At 45.5% G+C, this 25,696-nt stretch overlaps 1 protein-coding gene and 1 pseudogene across 6 annotated transcripts in view; both read right to left on the minus strand.

The window, feature by feature from the left end:
- Positions 1-25,696, minus strand: part of MROH1 (maestro heat like repeat family member 1) — a 2,054,050-nt gene that overhangs the window by 82,112 nt on the left and 1,946,242 nt on the right. For all 5 annotated transcript variants that reach the window (XM_078686516.1, XM_078686513.1, XM_078686514.1 and 2 more), the window contains one exon: positions 7,901-8,056. In XM_078686516.1, coding sequence (XP_078542642.1) covers positions 7,901-8,056 — 156 coding nt within the window. The remainder of the gene's footprint in view (positions 1-7,900; positions 8,057-25,696) is intronic.
- LOC144826805 (plasma kallikrein pseudogene) lies at positions 19,481-20,265 on the minus strand (annotated as a pseudogene). The gene is made up of 2 exons (XR_013609963.1): positions 20,177-20,265; positions 19,481-19,972 (listed from the first exon to the last, which is right to left on the minus strand). The product of XR_013609963.1 is annotated as a plasma kallikrein pseudogene (transcript).

Here is a 25,696-nt window from a genome sequence, read left to right on the forward strand (position 1 = left end):
CAGTGTAAAATAATGTTAGTTGTAAGCGTTTAACTGAAATGGCAATCTTGTCCTCAGGCCTTGTTGAATCCCACAACAATAGGCTTGGATAACTGTCTACGCTGTAACATACAACAGGGAGATTTTCGACATACCATGTGGTCCTGTGGAGGGCTAGCCTTATTCTGGAAGGGGGTGTTTGCTTCTCTTGAGGGGGTGTTTGCTTCCCTTGAGGAGGTGTTGGGGTGGAAAGTCCCCAGAGAGCCTTGATTGGTGTCACTCCATGTTATGGAAGAAACAGATCACGACAGACATCAGATGACCTTTCTGCAGCTTAGCATGACCATGGCTGAGTAAAACATTGACAAGGCATGGAAATTACCCCAACCACCATCCAGAGGAAGCCTGGAGGAATATAATACAAGAAAAAATCCACAAACAGACAAAGCCTGAAGCCCAAGTAAGAAAGTGCTAGTAGTTTTAAAGTTTTCAATGCAATCAGATTAGGCCCTAGGACACCCACCAAAGGAAGAGAGGAGCCTGTGCCCGAAAGGACCTGCTAAACAGTGAAGGCAAATATGGAATGGATATCTAACAGTAAGCCGCTAAGGTCCTCCACAGTCACAACTGTATCTGCTCCTCTGCAGTATTTCACCAGAGACAGTTCATGCTCCCGCAATAATCCCCTAATGTTACCTTTGAAGGCTAGTATTCATGGTAGTAGATTATGAGCCTGGGAGACTGAGCATCACTTCCTGCCTGCTCCATTTTCCATTTCGGAGCCAGTAGAAATAACTGCACTAAGCCCAGCAGTTCCATGTGTGGCTGCAAGTGTTTTAATGACTTTCTCACCTTAAGGTTTAGCACCTATGGCCTCCACTCTTCTGTTCAAGATGGCTGATCTTTCATGACGCCGCCAACGCATGTCATCAATACTTCAAAGACATCCACTCTTCCACCAGTAGGCTATACATCCTCCCGCAGTCAGTGGAGGATAACACATCAAACAAGCATTGGCATAGCCAATAGATCTCGCCTTTGGGACCTTATAAGTATTTAGTTATGCAGTACAATATCCTTACTGCAACAACATTAACTGTTGCATGGCTAAACACTTATAAGGTCCCAAAGGCGAGACCTATTGGCTATGCCAATGCTTGTTGTTTGTTAGTGTTGTGTAGGTTAGTTTAGTAATGGTCTGTTTTCTTCTTGGAAAAAGAGAAGATGCCTGAAAATACCTGGGCTTCAGCACCACTGGCTAGTGCCTGTGTGGACAGAACAAGTAGTTCCATTAGTCGATGTTTCTGACCAGTTTTGTGGTGATCCGTCAGCTCTTGCATGTCTAGAACATTGACCCCAACATGGAGAGAATGCCATCTGGTCGATTGAGAGAGATCTCCCTGTCAAGGATCATAGTTCTAAAGGAACTGGCAAACTCTCCAGTAGATCTCCTTGGATTTCAGCTGTACACCTGTTCTCTACCATAAGGGAGAAGCTTTCGGCAAATATGTTTTTGGTTTGCACACATGGACTGCCGAAATATATATACCAACGTTATTCAAAGGCAGACTGCTTTCAGCTGTTCACGTATGAGAGGAAATAAGAATGTGTACATTTAAGGGCAAATCTCTTTTCGATGTGTCACATCAGGGCAGTACTGCAGTCAAAACCTTAAATCGAGACTGCTGAACTTAGGTATGAAACACAGACTGGTCATTGCCCTTGAATATTGAACATGGACTCGTTAAGTCGGCTGACCAAGTTATCCAACCTCAAGAAGATTCTAAGAGAGGGCATTCCAAGGAGAACAATGGAAGTTATCAGGTAGGAGCCATTATGCCTATCCCGAATCAATGTAGAGTTTAGCTCTTCCATTATTTCCTATTCACCATGCAGAGACTTGAAGTTATGGCCAGCCTTGCACCGGAGATTCCCTCGAAAGCGTAAAAGTTCCTTTCTTACTCACCTCTGTGCTTATGTCGGGAAGAATGATATTGCACTAACACTGGTGATATGGAAGGTGCAATATTGATACCCCTTTGACATACCTCTGTATTTAGTGAATGTCACCATCTCAAGGACTAAAGGCGCTGAAGCCTAGTGAGAGCTTCCTTGAAGATCCCAGAGTAGGGGCAGATCCTCACTTTATGTTTAATATACACTGCTGAATCCAGCAATTGTGAATTATTGCTACTCAAACCACAACGAGGAGGTTCGCCAATGTACTAAGGATGAAATATACAAGGATTAACCATGTGGGCGGCATCACACCTCACCTAAACATTTACCCAACTAATAACAATAATAAAACGCTGATATACAACAAAAGATTCTTTCCCACAACTAATGGTGTGAATTTGTTTTGCAACGTGTAACAAGTATGAGGTTAACAGCATTATGACTGCATTTTAATTGTGTTTACTATGCATGACAAACGATAATGACTTCAACTTTCTTGTGCATTGTAGGAAGGTAGATCCCCGACTATGGTTGCCCCCAACTTTTTGCCTGGTGGTTTGCTGGTTTTCTGACTTAGTTGACCTGGGGCCCTGCTATTCAGGACCCCAGGCCTACTGCTCTCTCTGTAAAATGGATTCCATGTACCTTAGGTACATATCTAATTGGATACTGAGTCACCTTATCAGTCCCTGTACAGTGTACCTTAGGTACCCAGGGCATAGGTGTACCCAGGGCCTACCAGGGGCTGCAGCATGTATTATGCCACCCCTGGCTGGCCATCCAAATCTGACACAACTGGCTGCTTGACAGCTGGGGCAAGGTGGTGTAATCACCCTTTGCTTTAGATATAGTATACCTATATCTACCCCTAAAATGGACACATATATTCCTATCAGTCACTCCTATGGCAGGCCTTAACAATCCTGAAGGAAGAGTGCTTGTAATAATGTGAAATGGTGCTCTGGCATGAGCTGAGCCCGTTTGCAGCTTGCGGAACCAAGTCCTAATAGCTGTTCCATGATAACGCATACCATATACTCTTAAGTGCATTATAATCCTCGCGGTTATATGCCAACTCTGGTATCGCTTTATCAAAACATGTCGAGTAAGGTGTCATACGAATTGGAATACTAATCCCTCGCCAATTCTGGCGACGGGGTTAGCATTCCACCCTTCTAGAGGGACACAACATGTTGGTAACCTGTAACCCCGGTTAAAGTCAGACAGAGCCTTAGCATCCACAAAATGGATGTTGCCACCGAGACACAAGCCTGCCCTCCTGCTGCTGGGAGTCCTCCCAGAGCAGGAAGCAAGGACAAAGGGTTTCCTGCCAGGGGCGGTGCCAGCACCGTCCCAGACAGGGTTTTGTGTATTCTAGGTAGGCAGGGCTTTAGAGGAAGGTGACTGCAAGTGGCACCCCGGTGCTCACTGTGCATAGGCCGGCTTGAACCAGTTCCACGGGCACACCAGACCCTGAGCTGGGGAAAGCCCGCCAAAGGAGAGGGGTGTAACCACCCCCCTCCTGGTCCCACCCATAGGGCAGGACTTAGACGCGTGCCAGCCCCCTTTTTCAGGATAAAGGTAGGAGCAGGCCCCCTTCCAAATTAGATCAATCTTTGAATCCTGAACCGACCTTCTACACGAAGAACTCAAGACTCTTCTCAAGATTTTCTCCCTTGTGACTAAGGAGTAGTCACCCTGCAGCAGCAGGCACCAACCAAGCTTCGCGGTTTGTTGCCAGTCTCTCCTTCGGATCAAGACTGCTTCAGCACGACGAGAACCGGCTTCCCTGGCACCTCCGACCTCTACCTACATCGTCAGCTACGCTGAGATTCGTGGGTGTGACGAGACCTCAAGGGACCGGCCATCTTCAGAACTGCACAACGCTTGTCCAGCACGACCACCGAGTGACCCTCGACTGAGTGCTTTGGGGTAAGAGAAGCCCCGACCCTGAGCAGCTCCAGCACCGAAGGTCAGCCCCCCTGCATCCACGAGATCTGCGTGGGGCCCTTCTGCTCTTGGCTGCTCACCGCGTTGTCCCGGTCACTTGCCCGTTGGCTAGTGGCCCTCTGACGACGAACTTCAAAGACAAAGACTGCTGGTCTGGTTGCTCCAGACTGGTCCTTGCTTCCCTTCTTCAGAGAAGCACCTTGGACCCTCCTGGTCCACTCAAGACGCCATTTTAGGTCCACCGCGTGGGCCTTGCATTTGCCAAGACTTGTTGCCCCAATCCTGGGTCCAGCGACGTCGACAGCAAGTACCTTCGTGGGACAGCTCGCACCTCCATCCTGGTCGCCGACAACGCCTCCTGGTCCGAGAGACTGCAGAGCCCAGCAGCGCCCACTCACCTGGCTGAGGTGACTTCGTCCGGTGCCATCCTGGTGCCCACCTAAATCACTGGCTAGTGATTCAGAACTTGGTCCCCTCTGCTTACAGGTTTCTTCTTCCCTGATCCAGGCTTGGATCTCCACGAACTTTCTTCACTAGCCGCCTGCCAGCAACTTCTTTCTTAAGGCTCCTGGTTCTTCAACGAGGGTTTCCGACGCAACTTCAACCCTATGCAGCCGCAGCCCCTGGGCTAGGTAAACTGAGTACTCCGGTGCTCCAGCATAGTCCAACACCCTAAGTGTTCGGATCCACTCCCGTTTTCGACCCACCTAGTCGGGTTCGCCCGAGAACAGTAACTTTGCAATTGCTAGCACCCATAGACTTTTTCCCGCCTTACGCGTGAGAGTTCCCACTCTGCATACGACGTCCACAGGCCTCCTGCTCCTAACCTAAGTGTTTAGTATTGTAGGCCTAGCGATTCTAAAGTCTAGAAAAGTATTACTTACCTGCTAGTAATTTCGCATTCCACTTTCATAGTATATGGTTTTTCGTGCCCCTCGGGCATCTGTGTAAATTGTGCGACTTTCAGTGTTTCTTTAAGAGTTTTGTTGTGTGCTTAGCTCCCTGTCTCATAAAGAGCCAGGGTAGTCTTGTTATAAATAAATATACTTTATTTTTCATAACAACTTGTGTGGTGTCCTTTCACTTGGTGTTCAAGGGGTAATGTGATGGTAAAACAGCTGGCTTAACACGCCCTCTAGAGTCTTAGCCTTAGACTGCTCGTATCCATGCTACTAGGATAGCTGGTCTATAAGGTTGACTTACAACCAATCATCAAAAGGGTTGTTTGGACTGATACATAGTGATCACTAGAATAGTGAGCACTGCATATCAGGCCAACTTTCCAGCAATTGTGAATTATTGCTACTCAAACCACAACGAGGAGGTTCGCCAATGTACTAAGGATGAAATATACAAGGATTAACCATGTGGGCGGCATCACACCTCACCTAAACATTTACCCAACTAATAACAATAATAAAACGCTGATATACAACAAAAGATTCTTTCCCACAACTAATGGTGTGAATTTGTTTTGCAACGTGTAACAAGTATGAGGTTAACAGCATTATGACTGCATTTTAATTGTGTTTACTATGCATGACAAACAGCTCGATAATGACTTCAACTTTCTTGTGCATGGCCACCAAGGTATATCGCACCCCAGAAACAACGAACTGCATGACAGGGTCATGCCACAGCTGATAAGAGAGGGGAACTCTCTGCATGTAATATGTACCATAAAGCATGACGGCTGCAGGTGGGGTATATATGCTTCCTGAAGTCAATAATACTGTGCATCCAAAACACTAATACGTGACAACAACTTATACTCTGCATTATACATTTGCATAAAGAGGCTAACACTGTAGAGCAAATGCATAAAAAACAAAATGACAAAGTAACCACTGTGCACAACTAAATCACTAACACTTGGCACAGAGTAGTGTGCTGTGCATCCACAAAGCACTTCAGCGCCTCGCCTGGGGCAGTAAGCACCATTTAAACACCAATCCCATAACATACTAAAAGAGCTAGCTTTAGCTCGGACCCACATACACACTGCTCACAGACGGATGCACAGCTCACAGACGCAAACACTTTTCATACATCATATGTTCACACAATACTCCTAGACATTCACTGCTCAAAGATGCCTACACAGCCCACGGAGACAGCTACCACATACACACAGCTCACAGACACACCGCACAGAGGCTCATATGCTGCTCTCACACACACAGCTCACAGGCGCACACACTGCTGGCATCCAAACTGCTGGCAGTGTTTATAGACATACTGCCCTCATGCACACTGATCAAAGACACCACTCATGGACTGCTCACACACACAGCGCCCACATGCCTCGCTCAGACGCATATACAGTTCACAGATGCATAAACCGCTGGTACCTCGATGCCCCTGACTGACCAGCTCACAGTTGCATTTGCAGCTTTAAGAGGACTTCTCACAGACGCATCCACTGCTCACATACATACTCCTCTCAGACTCATTCAAATGTCACAACACATACGCCGCTCATATATGCACGCGTTCTCACACCACAGAGACAAACGCACTGCTCACTGGGACAGTCAGCGATCACAGACAAACACTACTAACAGAACAAGCAACAAACACTATTGCCTCGCGCGGCGAGGGGTCGGGGATTGGGGGGTGATGGGGCGGGCGCGATTCACTCGCGGGAGCGATAATTGCTGCTAGATGGGCCGCGCACTCCCGCGAGTGAATCTCCTGATGTGCATGCGTTGCCATTGAAGGCAATGGAACGCATGCACGTGCTTGGCTGAAAAGCCAAAGCGCTCGGAAGAGGAAGTTTTCCTTTGCAGCGCATGCGCGCTGCGAAGGCTCGACCTAAAAAGGGCTACTGAGCCTCACAGCTCCTCAGACACAGAAGTCGAGCACAGGAGGAACCTCAGGGTCACCAACCCCTCCTGTCATGGTCGTCTATTCGAAGCACACCACATAGACCTAGTAGTCAGTGTATTGAGTACACCAGACCAGAGGAGACCCTACAGAACCAGTAGGTACTCCACCTTCGGTTCCTAGTCCGCACAGAAGCTTGGAGCTGCACTCTAGGAGGCCATCCTTTTAAGACCCCAGCCACGCCCCCTCATTTCTGGAAGCCTTAAAACAGCAGGGTCAGGTTTATTACTTGCATCAAAGCGTATGAAAAAAGATATGATTATTGCGTTTTTATTTCAGTTCTTTTTATGTTTTCAGACAAATGTAACGTATTTGATTAACCTGGTTTAATTGCTTTTCTGTTTAAAATGCATTTAAATACGGAACCATCAAGATTTATTGGAATTCCACAAAAGCATGCAGATGATTTGTTGCTCATGAATATCAAGAACTCCGTGATTGAGAACTATCATTCTGTCCCAGAGCCAGAAATGCAGCATCCCTATTTCACTTAACACGATTGGAGAAAATAGGTGAAATCAAAAATTACATGCAAGAATTTCAACTGTTTTATTATTGATGTATTTTCATTGTGCCATTGTTATTCAAGATGGAAAGAACGTTTATAAAACCAAAAATATTCCCCACTAAAACGTTCAATCTTAATTTTAGGATCGAATTATTCACTGGATCAGACTTGAACAGGCTGTGAACTAGCTACTTTTATTAATATCATGCAATGTTATTCAGAATGGCAATGTATCGGTGGGAGCATGGATGAGAGCTCAGGTCCAGGATATCACTGTGAACAGTGATAGGCCCCCTTTCAACTGAAAAGAAATAAGGTGTAGCCCAAATCTAGCACTGCTAGCCTTTTACAGTCCCAACAGGACAATATTTAAGGGGTTAGTAGAATTTAACAGAATACAAATTGCTGCAGTATGTTGCAACAATATCAGAGATTCACAATAACAATAATGAGCAAAGATTTAACAAAAATGTATATACAAAAGTGATCACCATTCGAATATATGAAGCAAACAGTCACATAATCATGATCAAGATGTCAGTGAAAGTTTAAGAACAAGAACTTAAAATGGTGAACTCCAAAGTTTCGGGAAATTAATGTTCTATGAAGCACACTCACCTTGACAACTTCTGGCATGGGGTCCTGAAGGTGAAGTAACAATGCAACTAAACCATTCAGAATTTGCTCGAAGAAAACATCTTCATTGTTCCCAGTGCTGAATTTGGTCAGTTTCCCAAATAAAATGATTGAAGCTTTACGCAGTTCCGCTTTCTCCTGGAAAATATGTACATGAAAAGTAATGCACTCTTCCAGTAACTGAGTTTGTTAAAACTGACCTCTTATCTAAACACCTAGAAATGACAACCCAGAGTTAACAAGCAATTGACATCTCCTTCAGCCCTCAGTTTCCTTGGTGTAGCAAGGGACAATTAACTGCTGCAGCACCCCTACTGCTGTGAAACTGATGAGAAGAACTTAAATCCCCTAATTGACAGAGCCAGGAACAACCCCACGACCGAATTCTTACCTCAGGATTTAAGACAGGATTTTCTATGACCGTATTTTCTATTCACATACTATATTGCCATATATTTTCTGTTTACATGTTTATTTTGTTGTCAAAATATGTAAGTTAGGTACATTTGAGTTGCATTTAAAGAATGAAAACTCCCTGGAAGGAGAATGAGACCCCTTTTCTACCATATGCACCTTTATTCTCATTCCTTGCTGAGGCACTCGCACTCCATTCTGATGTGTTGGCATAACTTAACAAAATTAAAAGATATAGCACTCTGAAGTAAAAACAACTTAATACATCAAGCTTTACAAAATTCATAAATAAAGAAATAAAACATACAATATACAATTGGATTCCCTATGCGGATTACATAGAAGCGTCTAAGAGCTGCAGACCAGTGGCTGATGCTGCAAATCTATACCTCAACTCTAAAAGTACCATCAGGTATTATTATTTGGTAATGCTTTATGAGTGTGTGTCATTCTAAATGTCGTTTCATTGCCGTAGCTGCTATTCATCCAACTGAATGACCTAGAATAGTTTCAGAAGAGCAAGTTTATTACCCTTGGTAATACCCTTTCTAGTAGATCGAGTTTCTAACCACTGTTGCATCCCCTTTAGAATATGCCCCAGGCGCCTGACTGGATCGAGAAACCGTAAATTGCAGTGCACCCACCCGTCGCTAGGTGGCACCTCATGGTTCTGTGTAGACTTCGTGCTGCCCCTGAGGTGACGGAGGGGAGCCACCCCCTCTCTTTCTAATGTCTATTTGTTGCTGGTCTACTTCTGCATCCTTGGGCGCGAATCATATAAACAAATGCCAGTACCAGTTTGCAAATCTCTACTTTGGGACCTTTTTAGAAAGTAAAAGAGGCCACTACACAGTACAGGGACGTGGAGGGGAACTGACGTTAGACAAAGTATCCACCAGAAGAACAAGTTACTTTCCTTCACAAACGTACTATCTGGTACACAGTCTAGCCACAGATTCCTTAACTTGTGAATTCCCCCCAGATGTCACAATAGATCAGGAACATTTTCAGCAGTATCTCTGCGCGCCAAGGTACGGCGTTGTATGGCTTCGTGATGACATCGATTCTTGTTGTGACGTCAGTGGAGCCATATAAGTCCATCCGGCAAACGGACATCAGTTTTTTTTTTAAACTTCCATGCCAGAACAAGGAGCAACAACAGAAACTTGCTGTGAAAACAGTGTGCCAAAAAACATCACAATATCTTGAAAAACAGAGAAAATAGAAGTAAATGGTATGAAAATACCCAGACCAGGCCCATAAGGAAATACCAAAAGGAATGACGGAGCAAACAAATAAAAATTATGGCAATACCAAGTCAGGATTTAGGAAGCTAAAGCAAATGGTCCGTTGGACTAGAAAATTACATTAAACAGTGATCAAAGTTGTATAAAACCAGTACTGAAAAGGGTGTAACCCTTACATTACTGATGGTTTGCAGGGTGGGCAGGGCGTTACGGAATCTGCGGCTAGACAGACTGTGTCTCTATCAAATAATACGTTAAGACAAGCTAAACAACTTGTTCATCTGATAGAGACATCTAGCCGCAGATTCCTTAACTTGTGAAATAAATACCATAGCTATGCCCACCCAAAGGAGGGTCTGCAAACTAATCCAACTGAAGTTCTCAAAGAACCAGCCAGTCATAATTAACCATAGACCAGACATACGTAGGAATTTGAAGAAAAAGAGCACGAGCTCCTTATAAATACCGTGGCTAAGACCACAGACCACGTAAATAAAGAAACCACCTTAGAGGCCCGGAATCCATGTCCCAAGGACAGCTGAATAACATCGAGTCAGTCAACTGAAGGACAGCAGTGCTTGACCCCTAAACGGTGAAATGAGCGTCTGGACCAGAAGGCCACAGGCAATAAGGAATACCCTGTGAATTACAGCACCCTACACCAGTAAGGAAATCTTCTAAGAACCTGCCCTAAGAAATCCAGAAAATGGAGCTTCCCGGACAATAGCATTTAACCCCCAAGAAGTAAGTAAGCCCTTGAACTAGAATGGCCAGGGCCAAGCGAATGCCATTCTCTACATCGTTAAAGAAATATCTGAAGGAAACCTAAGAACAATAGTTACTTACCTGTAAACAGGTGGTTCTCCAGTATTGGTGTCTTTCATAGATTCACATGCCTGAATCATTCCCCGCCGTCGGAGTGGGAGTCCCACGGTATATATAAAAGCTATAAATGCCATAAAACTTATAGCAAATATCAGAGATACTAAACCAGGAAGTAAAGTAGCACCAGCTACAGTAGAAAAAACTTCCACATTAGTGACTATCCTAGTCGTTATGTATTAGTCCAAACTGCGGCCAATCAGGCGACAGCACCCACCAGAATGTCCTCCCCAGAGGCTCAGGCTCTCAGATTTTCTCGCACGGGAGTGAAACCCTAAAATGCCTGAGTGAGTCTCTGGGGGGAGGCGGGCGGGTTGCATGTGAATCTATGAAAGACACCAATACTGGAGAACCACCTACTTACAGGTAAGTAACTATTGTTCTTCTCCAGTATTAGGGGTGTCTTTCATAGATTCACATGCCTGAATCAGAATAGTAAGCAGTACTCCTAACATAAGGCTCGTAGACGTCAGAGTATCAAATGCATATATATATATATATATATATATATAATATATATATATATATATATATATATATATAAAAAACAGAATACCAGTTATACAATAAGCATTGAATCTGAAGAACGTCTAAAGAGCATATAGGAGGAGGAGGAAACAGAGGCTCACCTTATTTGAAAAGATTACGCAGCACTGCTCTTCCAACCGAAGCATCTGCGTCATCTGCTGAATCTAGACAGTAGTGTCTAGTAAAGGTGTGTCTGCTAGACCATGTAGCAGCTCTGCAGATCTGTCGAAGAGGCACACCAGCAAAAAGGGCAGTGGAAGAGCTAACCGCCCTTGTAGAATGTGCTCTTGGCAAGGCCTGTAAGGGTCTACCGGCCTGCTGCTGATAAAGTCCAATCGTAGAGGAGACCCATCTAGCAATGGTCTGTTTTGAAACTGCACAGCCCCGGCGTTGCCGCCCATAAGCCACGAACAGTTGGTCTGTCTTGCGGATGGCAGAAGTTCTGGAGAGATAAAATTTAAGACATCTTCTAATGTCTAATGAATGTAGTGCTCTTTCAGCCGAAGACTGTGGGGCTGGAAAGAATGTCTTGAGGACAACCGGCTCATTCAGATGAAAATCCAGAGGCACTTTAGGCATGTACGTTGGATTAGTACGCAGTACCACTGAGTCCGTGGTGAATTGAATGAAAGGTGCTTTAGATGTAAACGCTTGAATATCGCTTACCCTTCTAGCAGATGTTAAGGCTAGTAACAACGACACTTTCCATGTCAGAAATTTCAGGTCCACCTTATGGATCGGCTCAAAAGGGTGACGCATGAGCTGAGTTAGTACGACATTCAGATGCCATGCTGGAGGAGGTTTCCGGACAGGCGGAAACATACGAAATAATCCCTTGAAAAATTGTTGTATGATCCTTACAGAGAACAAAGAGTTTGATCCATCTTGACGAAATCTAGAAATGGCAGCTAGGAAGACTTTAAGAGTAGAATGTGCCAAACCCAATCTGGCCAGATGCAAAAAGAAAGGAAGGATTTGCTCCGGTTTTGCATGAATGGGATGTAGATCATTAGATTGGCACCATGCACAGAAACGTTTCCACTTAAGTTGGTAGGTTTTGATCGTGGATGGTGCTCTGGCTTTCGCCAGCACCTCCTGGCAATCCAGTGGAATGTTTAGGTGTGCAAATTCCATGTGCTGAGGAGCCAAGCTGACAATTTCAGCGAGTTCGGGTTCGGATGGTATACCCTGCCCTGCTGGGTGGAGAGAAGATTTGGAATGCGTGGAAGTTGGATAGGGTTGCATTCCGAGAGAAGGAGTAGCTCGGTGAACCAGTATTGCCTGGGCCATCGTGGAGCGATCAGGATCAACCGGCATGGCTGCTTCTTCATCTTCCTGATGACTTTCGGGATCAGAGGTATCGGTGGAAAAGCGTATGCGAATATTTGATTCCAATTCAGCGAAAGGGCATCCCCGCACGAGTCCTTGTGGGGAACCCAGCTTGCAAAGTATGGGCATTTCCGGTTCTGGTATGTCACAAACAAGTCCAAATCCGGATGCCCCCATATCTGAAAGATGCGATGAAGAGATGGTAGATGTAGTTCCCACTCGTGAGTGCAGCCCCGGACCTGCTGAGAGAGTCCGCCAACACATTTGCGATTCCCGGAGCATGGACCGCTGACAGATGGATATTGTGAGTCAGGGCCCAACTCCAGAACTCTTGTGCTTGTTGCGACAACCGGGCTGATTTTGTGCTGCCCTGCTTGTTCAGATAATGCATGCAGGTGGTGTTGTCTGTCCGTATTAAAACTGTGGCACCTTGTAGAGTCGCTTGAAAGGACTTCAGGGCTAAAAATATGGCGTGCAACTCTAGCCTGTTTATGTGCCATCTCATTTGGATCTGGTTCCATTTCCCGCTGACCGTCATGCCTTGGAGGTGTGCGCCCCAGCCCGTCATTGATGCGTCGGTCGTTACTATGAACCTGGGCACTTCCGTGAGGAAGGAGCATCCCACTTGTATGTTGGATCGGTGGGTCCACCATTTTATCGCTTGTCGCATTCGCGGTGTAATTTGGATGATATCCTCGAAGGATCCTGATACCTGGATCCACTGGCGACTGAGCTCTTCTTGCAAGGGCCTCATCCGAAGACGACAGTTGGGGGTGAGAAGAATGCAGGAAGAAAGCATCCCGATGAAGGACTTGAACATGCGCACTAAAACGCACTTTTTTAATAACAGTGCCGCAGCGAGTCGTTGGATCTTGTCCTGTCTTTCCTTTGAGATGAATACTTGGGCGAGCTTGGTGTCCAGTGTCGCTCCCAAGAAAGTCTTTCTTGTTGCTGGCGTGAGGTGTGACTTTTCGAAGTTTACTGAGAAACCCAGGTTTTGCAACAGTGACAGAGTTCTTTGAACGTGATCTTGTGCCATGTCGAAAGAACTGGCCTTGATAAGGCAATCGTCCAGGTATGGATATATTTGTATCGATTGCAACCGAAGATGGGCAGCCACTGGGGCCAGTATCTTCGTAAACACTCTGGGAGCTGAACGCAGTCCAAATGGAAGGACTTTGAACTGGAAGTCCCTGCCAGCCACTCTGAACCTCAGAAACTTCCGATGCCGTGGAAAAATCGGTATGTGGAAGTATGCATCTTGAAGGTCGAGTGTTGCCATAAACTCTCCCGCCGAAAGAAATTGGAGGATTTCTTGAAGTGTTAGCATCCTGAATGTTAGCTTCTTCAGGAACTTGTTTAGGGCACGCAGGTCGAGGATGGGACGCCATTCTCCCGACTTCTTGCGAATAAGGAAAAACCTTGAGTAGAAGCCTTTTCCTTTCTGATGATGAGGTACTCTTTCGATTGCTCCCTTCCGGATCATGGTGTTGATCTGGATGAACAGCTCCTTGACGTGCGCTGGAGGGGGTCCTTTTGGGGGAGTTTTTACGAATTCCAAAATGTGACCTCTGGCTACCACAACCAGGACCCATTTGTCTGTGGTAATTTTGGACCAATTTAAGTAATTTTGGGATATTTTTCCTCCAATTTGGTTCGGGTTGGCAAAAAGTGGTGGCAGGATGCGTACCTCATTTCTTATTGTCTCTCCCTCGATAATTAGATTTTCCTCGAGGTTGAGAGAAATTTCCTCTCCTCTGCCCATAAGTTTGCTGCCGATATGGCTGGAATCTTTGGTTTCCCTGGGCGGAAGAATAGGAGCGCTGTTGGTTGTAACCTCCTCTATTAGAGAAATTCCCTCTTCCTTTTGCTCCACGAAAGGAATACTTCCGGTATTGCAGAGTACCCAGCGAACGTGCTGTTTCAGTATCTTTCTTGATGGCCTCCAGAGCCTCATCAACATGTTTTCCAAATAAGAATTCCCCATCTAATGCCATGTCTATAATTCTGGTTTGGACCTCCTGCCGGAAGGATGTTGCCTTCAACCATCCTTGCCTCCTAAGAACAGCTGCACCCGCTAGCTGCCGAAATCCAGTGGCAGCAACGTCCACTGCAGCGTCAATCATTTCCGAGGAGACACACTCTCCTTCTTGAAGGATCTTCTTCGCCTCAGTTCGATCTGGCTCGGGAAGCTTGTCCATGTACGGCGAGATGTCCGACCACATCTGCCTATCGTATCTTCCTAAAATGGCTAGGGAGTTTGCGGCTCTGATGGTTGTAGCTGCAATAGTAGAAACCTTCTTCCCGATAGAATCTAGGCGCCTCCCATCCTTGTCTGGTGGAACAGAGACTTGAGACGTTGGATTAGAAGATCTCTTCTGCGCTGCCTGCGCTACCACAGAGTCTGCTTTAGCTTGTCCGATGAAGCATGCTGGAGAAGAATTTGGCGCCCTATACTTCTTATCTACTCTTGGGAGCACTGCTGGCAAAGAATTTGGCTTGGACATGATCTTTAGTCCTTCCTTCCAGATGAAATCTATAATCAGAATGGTCCAACTCTGTTTCTGTGGTGTAGATTTGAAATCATACAAGAAGCATTCTTCTTGCTTTGACTCCATGGTTATCATAAACCTCCTCGTTGCTCTATTCATGATCTTGTGGAATGAGGCAATGTCCACAGGTGGTGACTCAGATGTAGTATGTTCTGCCGGAGAGGGCGTGTTTGCATTATAATCCTCATACTCCGACGATTCTGACACATTATCCAGTTCTCCTTCCTCTTGTTCTTCATGATCTGAGAACTCTTCCTCCCTTGGCTGAGGAGCTGAAACTTCCGACGCAGGTAACGTTGGACGTCCTTCCTCCAACGGCACAGTAGTCACTGGTTGCGTCCGCTTAGAAAGCGGAGTCGCTGTCTTAGGTCTTGGTGTAGATACTATAGATTCACCAGACTCTGAAGGTGGGAAACGTCTGTAATAGTCACTGAGCATGTACTGCAGATTGCAAAAAAAATCGTTAGGCAACTGCATATCAGGAGCAGGCCTGTCAGCATGTGAAGTAGGCTCAGTGTCCTCCATCTCTTCCTCTACATCCTCTTGAACCTTAATCCGGAGCTCAGATGGACTTCTAGCTGCCCCAAAATTTTCATCCTCATAGGATCCTTCCTCATCGGAATCCAAGAGTTTGTCTGGCACTACAAGCGTTGAAGAAATCGTCTCCGTAGTAGCTCTCTTCTTTAGCAGCGTAGTCGTAGTTGCAGGTGATGGCAATGGAATCCCTGCTGTGTGCGCTGACCAAACTTGCAAAGTAGTGCAGCTTGATAGAGGCGGCGTCGATGGTACATCCGTTTGCTGTTGAAACGGTTGCTTCGTCGACGTGGTTTTCGTCGTCGACGAGGATCTCTTCGTCGACGAGGTCGTCGACGGTGGCATCATCGACGGGGACGTCGTCGAGGTCGTCGACGGTGGCTTCGTCGACGTGGACTTCGCCGTCGATGAGGATTTTATCGTCGACGGAAAGGCCGTCGACGTCGAGGGCTTCGTCGATGGCACCAACTTCATCGTCGACGGGGATCCAACTGTCGACATCATAGACGTAGACGAGAAACTCGTCGACGGTACCTTGACCGTCGTCGACGGGACAATTGTCGACGACGAGATAGGCCTGATCTGGACATGAACCAGTGTAGGCGATGAAGCTGAAGACATGACAAGAGTAGGCTTTGGTGAGGAGAAAGTCATAGTGCAGGTGGTAGACGTGGCCACATGAGAGGAAACACAGTCCTTTTTTGACGTTGAAATTGTCAATGGTGGCAACTGAGGAGGCGCAGATTTTGAAGATTTCTTGGGAACTGTATTTTTCCCAGACTTCTTAGAGGGCGTACTATCCCCTTTAGTAGGTGGAAGAGTTTTACTCGAAGTACTAGGCCCAGGAGCATCCTGAGAGGATTTAGCCTTCTTAGCCACCTTCGCCCTTAGAGATGAAACTTCTGTTTCAGCCTTCCTCTTAGTAGAAAGAAATGAAGAACCAGAGGCACAGCTTCCTACCTCAGACAAAGGGTCATCCTTGTCTTTGAGTCTGTTGAGCCACAATAGCAGTCGTCCTTCTCTATCCTTGATGGTCTTGGGGGGAAGGTCCGGCAGATCTTGCACTCTTTTGCCTTATGGTCTGGATAAAGGCAATATAAACATTTCTTGTGGGGATCCTCCTTGAAAAGTCTTGGCTTCCCACAAGAATCACAGGCCCTGAACAGGGACAATGTAGAAGAAAAAACTGAGCAGAGCTCAGGGAGACTCCCTGCACACGACGTGCGGTAGAAAATCTGAGAGCCTGAGCCTCTGGGGAGGACATTCTGGTGGGTGCTGTCGCCTGATTGGCCGCAGTTTGGACTAATACATAACGACTAGGATAGTCACTAATGTGGAAGTTTTTTCTACTGTAGCTGGTGCTACTTTACTTCCTGGTTTAGTATCTCTGATATTTGCTATAAGTTTTATGGCATTTATTGCTTTTATATATACCGTGGGACTCCCACTCCGACGACGGGGAATGATTCAGGCATGTGAATCTATGAAAGACACCCCTAATACTGGAGAACCTAATAACTCAAGAAAGGAAGGGCATCCAGAACCATTTCTATTAAAACCAAGATAAATAACTAATTTATTGCAAGGTCGGCACGACCAATCTAAGTATCAAGGTAGATGAACATCATAGTCCGTTTTTGAAACAATATAATGTTTTAGCTTATTTGACCACCAAGGTTTACATAATGTACAGTGCCTGTAGAAATGTAAAGATGGCACTTAACAGATTGGAATGCGTCTTAAAAATCTGACAATTATATCCAGATCCATATTATCACTTTTCACGCATGCATATAAACCCTAATCCAAACTTTCAGACAAGCGAGAGGCAAAACACATCTCACAATTAATCTTTTTTGTTTGTAAATGAATGTACTTTTTAATTACAAATAGCAGAAAAAAAGTATCAATGGAGATATTGCACCTTCAACAAAACACCTTGGGTGACTTAGCATCAAGCTAATGCTGACTGCTAAACGTATCTTATCTGGCTGGTATTATGTAATGAAAATCTATAAGAAAATGAAACCTTGCCATTAGTTGCACTTATGACAACACTTGGCTTAGAAGGTTAGGATGAATAAAATAAGCCCAAAAAGGGAATCTAGTTGGAATAACTGTCCATGAGACACATGAGCCAAAGTCTAATCTGACCATAAGGCAAAGGTCCATAAAGACATATTCAGTTCTCAAAGAGCAATTAAGCACCAGATCATGATATCACACTATGATCCCTTAAAAAGCTGTAAGGTTCAGAAATTGACAACTGCCTAGAAGAGAACGGAAATTGGCCCCAAGTAGACAGAGAACATCTAGCCACCAGACAGAAAATGTATGACTATCAAAGATATGGAATAAAAACAAAGCGTCGTTAAAGCGAAGAAGGATGAAAAACAAACAATCTCCTCTGGAAAAAACTGAAATTTTTCCAAACATGAAAGGCATAGCCGTAAACAACCGAGAGATAACTATTCAGATACAGAATCTCAGATAATCTCGGAAGCAGAACATAAGAATAAACATCACTTCCAAAATAGAGGAAACAAAGACAGCAAATATTCAGAACAATACACGTCTGACAACCTGAGCTAGCCAGAATTAAGTTCTCCAGCAAAGAGGAGCAAACTTCCATGAAAAAAAATCCCATATGCAGGTAAAGAACTCAAGTATTGGGTCAAAATTAAAGAACATATAACAGAGAAAGAGTAATTAAGACTCTGAATCACTTCTTTTACCTTGGAAGTGTCTCAATGCTGAATCTGTCGAGCCCCAAACAAAAGAGCACTATCAAAGGGCATATCAACTAAAGTCATCTATACAGCCTCTGAAAAACCTAAAGCTCTGAACGATGCACAATACCGGAATGCCACAGAAGATGCCATAGTCCTGCCTACTAAATCAGTACTATCCTTGCCACATCTGATTGTCAGCTTAGCCGCCTGTTGTCCATCTCTAACTAGGTTTTCAACCTCAGAACAGAGGCTATCCTAAAGGGATGGCAACATGGTCTGCAAAGTATCCCACAAAGCCTGGGAAATCCACCCACAGAACAAAAGAAGTGTCTGCGAATCTTGACACAGAACTAGCAGAGGGGAAAATATGTCTGCCACATGCATCTTGACTTCTAGATTCCTTATTTAACAGAGTCTTAGGTGCAGAATCCACATCCTGTGAGCCAGTAACAGCCTGAACTACCACGCTACGAGTGGTAGAATGTCTGAGGAGACAAAATGGTCTCCTGGAGCAGGCATGTCTGCAAGATATCACCTTCCACTGAGACCCCTGAATCTGCCTTGGCCCATGTTCCTGACAATATGGCAAAAAGAGCCTCACTGTTTGGAAGAACAGGTTCTTTTCCTGATTGTCCTTGGTAAAGGACATCAATCAGAAGGTTGGTGGACATCTTCACAGCAGGCAGTGACACGTCCAAAACTGCTGCTACTCTCCTCAACACATCTGTGAATGAGGCACTTGCCTCCGTAACGAGACTCGGAGGGGAACTGTTGTAAGGTTAAATACGTTCATGTAGCTGAGGTGTGGATGAAGAAGATGGTACTTTATTGACATAGTCCTTAGATTATAATGCAAACCCCACCAGGAGCAAGTCCCTTGATGCTCAGCCCATACTCTCAACTGACACTCCCCAGGCATCCCAACACACTATCACCTCACCACACATACCAACGTTCTAGAACACATCCACCCTGGCTGAGCGGCAAGGACCATGAATCAGGAAAGATGCATTGCATTGAAGATCAGATAAAACACATCTTTCCCTTTACATAATAATACCTGAATGATAAATCAAGAAGTATTTTTTTTTTCGGTCTTGTTTTCTTTCGTTATTACAAGAATGGCAGAAATGGCACTTGAGTCAAAATAACAAACTTGTTCAGACTTAATATGAGTTTCCGCAAATCCAAAATTTCTGCATGTAATGCTGGCTTCATTTATTAAGAGAAAGTTTGAAAACACGCAATCAAAATACCATCATTGATGGATTAAACTTGTAGCTTGGACATTTCCAAAATGTATCTTGATTCATAAATATTATTTACGGGTATAAAGAAATGGCAGAAAAATACAATTTGTGCAGTTGTAAAAATAGTTCAAATGCTATAAACGTGTTTTAAACTTGTGCAGCTTTCCCTCTATAAAATTTGTTTGGTCAGAAATCATTTTTTCCTGGTTTATTATGAATTCTTCAATGAATCTGTTCATAGATCCAGTCGTAAAGTTCGGTTACTTTTGTATACACGCCTGGCCGACTGCGGCGAGCACATCCTTCACCCCAGCTGACGATACCGGCAAGGTACCATCTATTCCCTCGTCCTCGACAGGCCTGTGGACCACCAGAATCTCCCTGACATGCATCCACACCACCGCCAAGGTTTCCTGCACACATCATCCGGGATGTGATGGAATCATCATACAGCTTGTTGCAGACACTTTGGCTGAATATTTTAACTTTTGCCTCTTGCAGTACTCTTGCTAGATCACCATTTTCTTTTTGAGAACCCCAGCCAGTGACATAGCAGAGAGTCCCAGAGGAGAAAACCTTTGGATTTCTGGGTAGGCATATGGGATGGACATGGTCATTGAAGAACAGGGGTGTTTCCAGTTCCAACAGAGCAATATCATAGTCTGATATGTATCGGTCATAGCGAGGGTGTACGATAATCCTTCAAACTGACTTCATTAACAAAGGATGATAGTTTTTCGTTATGAATCTCATTCCTATATGCACTGTCCAGACTGAAGGCAAAGAATACCTGAAGAGGTCAGTGTCCTGGAAACAGTGCGCAGCAGAAATTATCCATTTCTTTGCAATAATTGATGCTCCACACACATGCCCAAGCATTCCTATTCGTAAGCTCGCTTGCCAAGACCATTTTCCAGATTTTGCATCTTCGCCTCCAACTATTCTGTTTTTTTTCACTTGGCTTCGTCCACAGTCTACTACACAAATTTTTTTTTTAACTGCTTCTTTTCGTCACCTGACGCTTAGTAGGTGTGCATGCCTATCCTTGCGTAGGGTTATTCGAAAAGCCAGGTCTTCAGCTTCTAGCGGAACTCAAACAAATACTTTATTGTTTGATTATTTAAAATCTTACAATATACAATTACAAAAAATACTTTTAGTATAAAAAAACAATAAAAGAACTTTCATCATAAAATTCATTAAAAAAAATCCTTAATATACTTCATTTAAGACTTAGTGTGCTAATTTTGTTTTTACCATTAATAAAAACTTTACAAAGGTAGCATTCATGCCTATATCATTTGATTGAAGACAACATTTCAGGGCTTGCCTACATGTCCGTATTCCGCGTACATTAAAAGGGACTTTAAGTAGTTTTATCCTTTCATTTTGGAGTCCCGGACAAATACAGAGCAAGTGGACAATATTCTCCTCTCCACTGTTACATAGTGTACATATTGAACTCTTTTCAGAGATTTTCCAAGGCGGGAGGTGGCAGGTTACCGGAAGGATTCCAAATCTTGCTTTGAGAAGGATTTGTTTGTTGTTTCCTGACCACGGTATTTCCAAATAGTCTTGAAACTTCTTTGTTTCATATCCATTTATTATTGTCCAGGCATGTTTTCTTTTTGTCAGACTACCTTTATCATTTACAATTGATAGTTGGTTTGTGGTTCTATTAATTATTTTCTTAAAGAAAGCATTAGTTATGGTATTATTCCAAATTGAGGTTACTGCAAACTCTTCTATAGCTTCTTTAAGAAAGATCCATGCTTCTGCCATTGTGTTATTACTTATCTCCTTCCATAATAACTGAGAAATGTGGTTATCTTGATCGTTTTTAATCCGGTTCCAGGTTTTGATAAAATGTCCCGTCCTCGCATAATATTGGTTAGTTAAGCCAAACTCAAGTCTAATTTGGGCTGGCGAGGCATTTATTGGGAGATGAAATAGTAATTTATATGTTTTAGATACAGCATTATTTATTGTTTCCGTATCCCTTCCCATTAATGACTCACTGCCGTATGTGATTGTTGGTAGTAATCTTGCCCCTATAATCTTTAAAAACGGCCCATATGTGAGGTTGCCCAGCGATTTCTGCAGGATTCTAAATGCAGCTGTTAGAGAGTTGGACTTCCTCTGAATATCTCTTCTTTGCGGCTGTTAACTACCCTTCTCATCAAAAAGTACTTCCAGATACTTATATACTTCGACTTGCTCTAGTTTGGGGTTTTCCATGTACCAACTACATTTTTGTCTTAATTTTTTGCTCTTGGCGACAATCATGATCTTTGTTTTGGTTTCATTAATCACCATCCCATTTTCCCTTGCGTAGGTACATGTTCCAGAGATTAGTCGCTGCAGCCCGATTTTTGTTTGGCTTAACAGGATGGCATCATCGGCATACAGTAAGTTTGAAATATGCCTATCCGCTAATTTCGGAGGGTGAGCATTTAATTCCTCTAGGGTCCCTGACAAATTTACCAAGAATAAATTAAAAAGAAGGGGGGCCAGTACGCAGCCTTGTTTTAATCCTTCGTTGGCTGGGATTTCTTCGACAGCGTTTGCCCATCCCCCATCCTTACCCTAACCCAAGTTTTGCTATACAATAGCTGGATCATTTTCAGTAAGGCCGTTGGAATTTTCATTTCTCTGAGCTTTTTCTACAGTAAATTCCTTTGAACACAATCGAAGGCTGATTTAAAATCAACGAAACAAAGATACAAGGGCTGTTTAAGACTAATTGACTTGTCCATTATTAGCGATAATGCCAGGATGTTTGTTGATGTCCCCAGTCCTTTAACAAAGCCAGTTTGATTCAGTGGCAGGATCTTACTTTCTATCGCCCAATCATTCAACTCATTAAGCAAGATCCTAGCAAACAACTTGGCATCTGAAGTAGGTATATGAATCATAGCAATAACAATTACGTGAAAGATAAATCAAGAAGTAGGCATATCAAACATGTAGGTAACAATTGCAAGAATAAGCTATAAAACAACTTGAGGAAAGCTAGCAAGGCAAACACAAAACATTAAATGAAGATATGTAATATATCCTATGGATGAAATACTAAGGAAACCTTACAGTGATAAAGGAGAAGACATTGCAGAGAAGTAGTAAATCAATCAATCTATCAATCAATCATATCATTTGTAAAGCGCACTACTCACCCGTGAGGGTCTCAAGGCGCTGGGGTGAGGAATGCTGCTACTGCTCGAAAAGCCAGGACTTGAGGAGTTTTCTGAAGGTCAGCAGGTCTTGGGTCTGCCGTAGGTTGATGGGGAGGGTGTTCCAGGACTTGGCGGCAAGGTGGGAGAACGATCTCCCAACGGAGGTCGCTCTTCGGAAGCGGGGGATTGTGGCGAGGTCGGCGGAGCGGAGCTGGCGGGTGGGGGTGTAGAAGCGGAGTCTTCTGTTGAGGTATGTTGGTCAGGTGTTGTGGAGTGCCTTGTGTGCGTGGGCGAGGAGCTTGAAGTTTATCTTTTTGTTGACCGGGAGCCAGTGCAGGTCTCTCAGGTGGGGTGTGATGTGGCTGCGGCAAGGGATGTCGAGGATCAGGCGTGCAGAGGCGTTCTGGATGCGTTGGAGCCGTCTCAGGAGTTTGGCCCAGGCTCCTGCGTAGAGGGCGTTTCCGTAGTCCAACCTGCTGCTGACGAGGACCTGGGTGACCGTTCTTCTCGTTTCAGTGGGGATCCACTTGTAGATCCTGCGGAGCATGCGGGGGGTGTTGAAGCAGGAGGAGGAGACGGCGTTGACCTGTTTAGTCATGGAGAGGGTGGAGTCGAGGATGACCCCTAGGTTGCGTGCATGGTTGGTGGGTGTTGGAGCTGTTCCCAGTGCGGTCGGCCACCAGGAGTCGTCCCAGGCTGAAGGGGTGGATCCGAGGATGAGGACCTCCATCTTGTCGTAGTTCAGCTTCAGTCGACTGTTCCTCATCCACTCAGCGATGGCATTCATTCCTTCGTAAAGGTTTGTTTTGGGGGTCCTTGGTGAGGGAGAGGATCACCTGGGCGTCATCGGTGTAGGAGATGATGTTGAGTTCGTGCTGACTGGCGACGCGGGCGAGCGGTGCCATTTAGATGATAAACAGAGATGGGCTGAGGGATGAGCCCTGGAGTACGCCGCAGATGATGTCTGTGTCTTTGGAGCGGAAAGGGGGAAGGCGAATGCTCTTGTGTTCTGCCAGAGAGAAAGTAGGTGGTCCAGTCCAGGGCCTTCTCTTGGATCCCAGCGTTTTGGAGGCGTGTTCGTAGTGTGTGGTGGCAGACCGTGTCGAAGGCGGCTGACCGGTCCAGGAGGATGAGGGCTGCCTTTCTCCGTTGTCCAGCAGGGACTTAATGTCATCGGTGGCAGCGATGAGGGCAGTCTCAGTGCTGTGGTTGCTGCGGAACCCGGACTGGGAAGGGTCCAGGATGTTGTTCTCCTCGAGGTAGCGTGTCAGTTGTTCGTTGACTGTCTTCTCTATGACCTTTGCCGGGAATGGGAATAGGGAGATGGGCCAGAAGTTCTTGAGGTCCTTGGGGTCCGCCTTGGGTTTCTTGAGTAAGGCGCTGATCTCGGCGTGCTTCCAGGTCTCCGGGAAGGTTGCTGTCTCGAAGGAGGTATTGATAACTTTCCGGAGATGGGGTGCAATGGATGTGCTGGCTTTGTTGAAGATGTGGTGTGGGCATGGGTCTGACGGAGATCTAGAGTGGATGGTGTTTATTATCTTAATGGTGACATCGTCACTGATGTTGGTCCAGGAGAGCAGGCAGTTGGTGCGGATGGTGGTCGTGGGGGCGGAGGTCTCAGTGGTTGTCAGGGGGGTCGTGGCGTTGAAGCTCTGGTGGATGTCTGCGATCTTGCGGTGGAAGAAGGTGGCCAGCGAGTCGCACAGGTCTTGCGAGGGTGGGACGTCGTTGGTGTTGGAGCTGGGGTTGGAGAGTTCCTTCACGATGTTGAAGAGCTCTTTGCTGTTGTACGCATTGTTGTCTAGGCGGTTTTTGAAGGAGGCCGTTTTGGCGGATCTGATGAGGTGATGATGTCTGCAGGTGGCGTTCTTGTGGGCTGCGTGGCTGTCCAGTGTTCGTTCACAGAGCCAGATCTTCTCCAGCTTTCGGCAGGTTTGCTTGGAGGCCCGGAGGTCTTCAGTGAACCAGCTGGCTTTCTTGTTGGTGTGACTGTTTGAGGGTTTCTTAATCGGGGCGAGGCTGTTGGCGCAGTCGTTGATCCACTGTCTGAGGTTGTGGGAGGCGGTGTCTGGGTCGGTGGGGTCGGTGGGTGGGCTCTGGGCAAAGGTGGTGGTTAGCTGATCTTCAGTGTCCTTGCTCCAGCAGCGGCGAGGCATCTGTTGGGTGCGGTGGTGCATGGTGGGTTTCTTGAAGGTGAAGTGGATGCAGCAATGGTCGGTCCAGTGGAGATTGGTGGTGTGGTTGAAGGAGTCGTGGGGGCTTGCAGAGAAGATTGGGTCAAGCGTGTGACCAGCAGAGTGGGTGGGTGTTGTGACGAGTTGTCTGAGTCCGAGGTTGGCTAGGTTATCGATCAGGGTGGTGGAGTTGGTGTCGTCGTTGTTCTCGAGGTGGAAGTTCAGGTCCTCGAGGAGGATGTAGTCCGTGGAGGCAAGGGCGTGTGTGCTGACGAAGTCGGCGATGGAGTTGCTGAACTGTGGTCAGGGTCCGGGGGTCTGTAGATGAGGGTTCCTCTGAGGGTGGTGTTGGGGTCGGTGTGGATCTGGAAGTGCAGGTGTTCGGCGGTGCTGAGGGTGTTGTCGGTGTTGGTCGAGACTCAGAGTGTTCCTGCAGATGATGGTGATCCCTCCTCCTTCTCCGGTGGTGCGGTCCCTGCGGGTGATCTTGTAGCCTTCCGGGATAGCTATGGCTATGTCGGGTGCCGAGGCGGGGTTCAGCCAGGTCTCTGTCAGGAAGGGGACGTCTGGGGAGGTTGAGTGGAGTAGGTGAAAAAGCAATACACACAGAACCAAACAGTGATTGTGGGCGAAACCAATATATAACTATAGGATTCCCATCAAAGTCTTGTTGTGATCAATACTATCATCTGGTCATCCTTCGGGGATGGTGTGTCTCTAGATCATTGAGACATTTATACCAACCTCCGATCGGAGTTGGGATCAGACCCACAGTCACTCCTGGACAGTGTAGATAGTTTTTTATTGATGGAAATTTGAGCAGTGCCAAAACCAAAAGGAGAGGTGTATATATATGTGGTGAATATAAAATAGGATAGAGGGTAAAGAAAAAACTTTATTAGAGATTGGCCTCTTCCTAATTAAACACAGGAACAGTGCATGAAAAAACAGTTTATAACAAAT

This window comes from Lissotriton helveticus, chromosome 4_1 (assembly GCF_964261635.1).
Source record: "Lissotriton helveticus chromosome 4_1, aLisHel1.1, whole genome shotgun sequence".
In the NCBI taxonomy this organism is placed as follows: domain Eukaryota; kingdom Metazoa; phylum Chordata; class Amphibia; order Caudata; family Salamandridae; genus Lissotriton; species Lissotriton helveticus.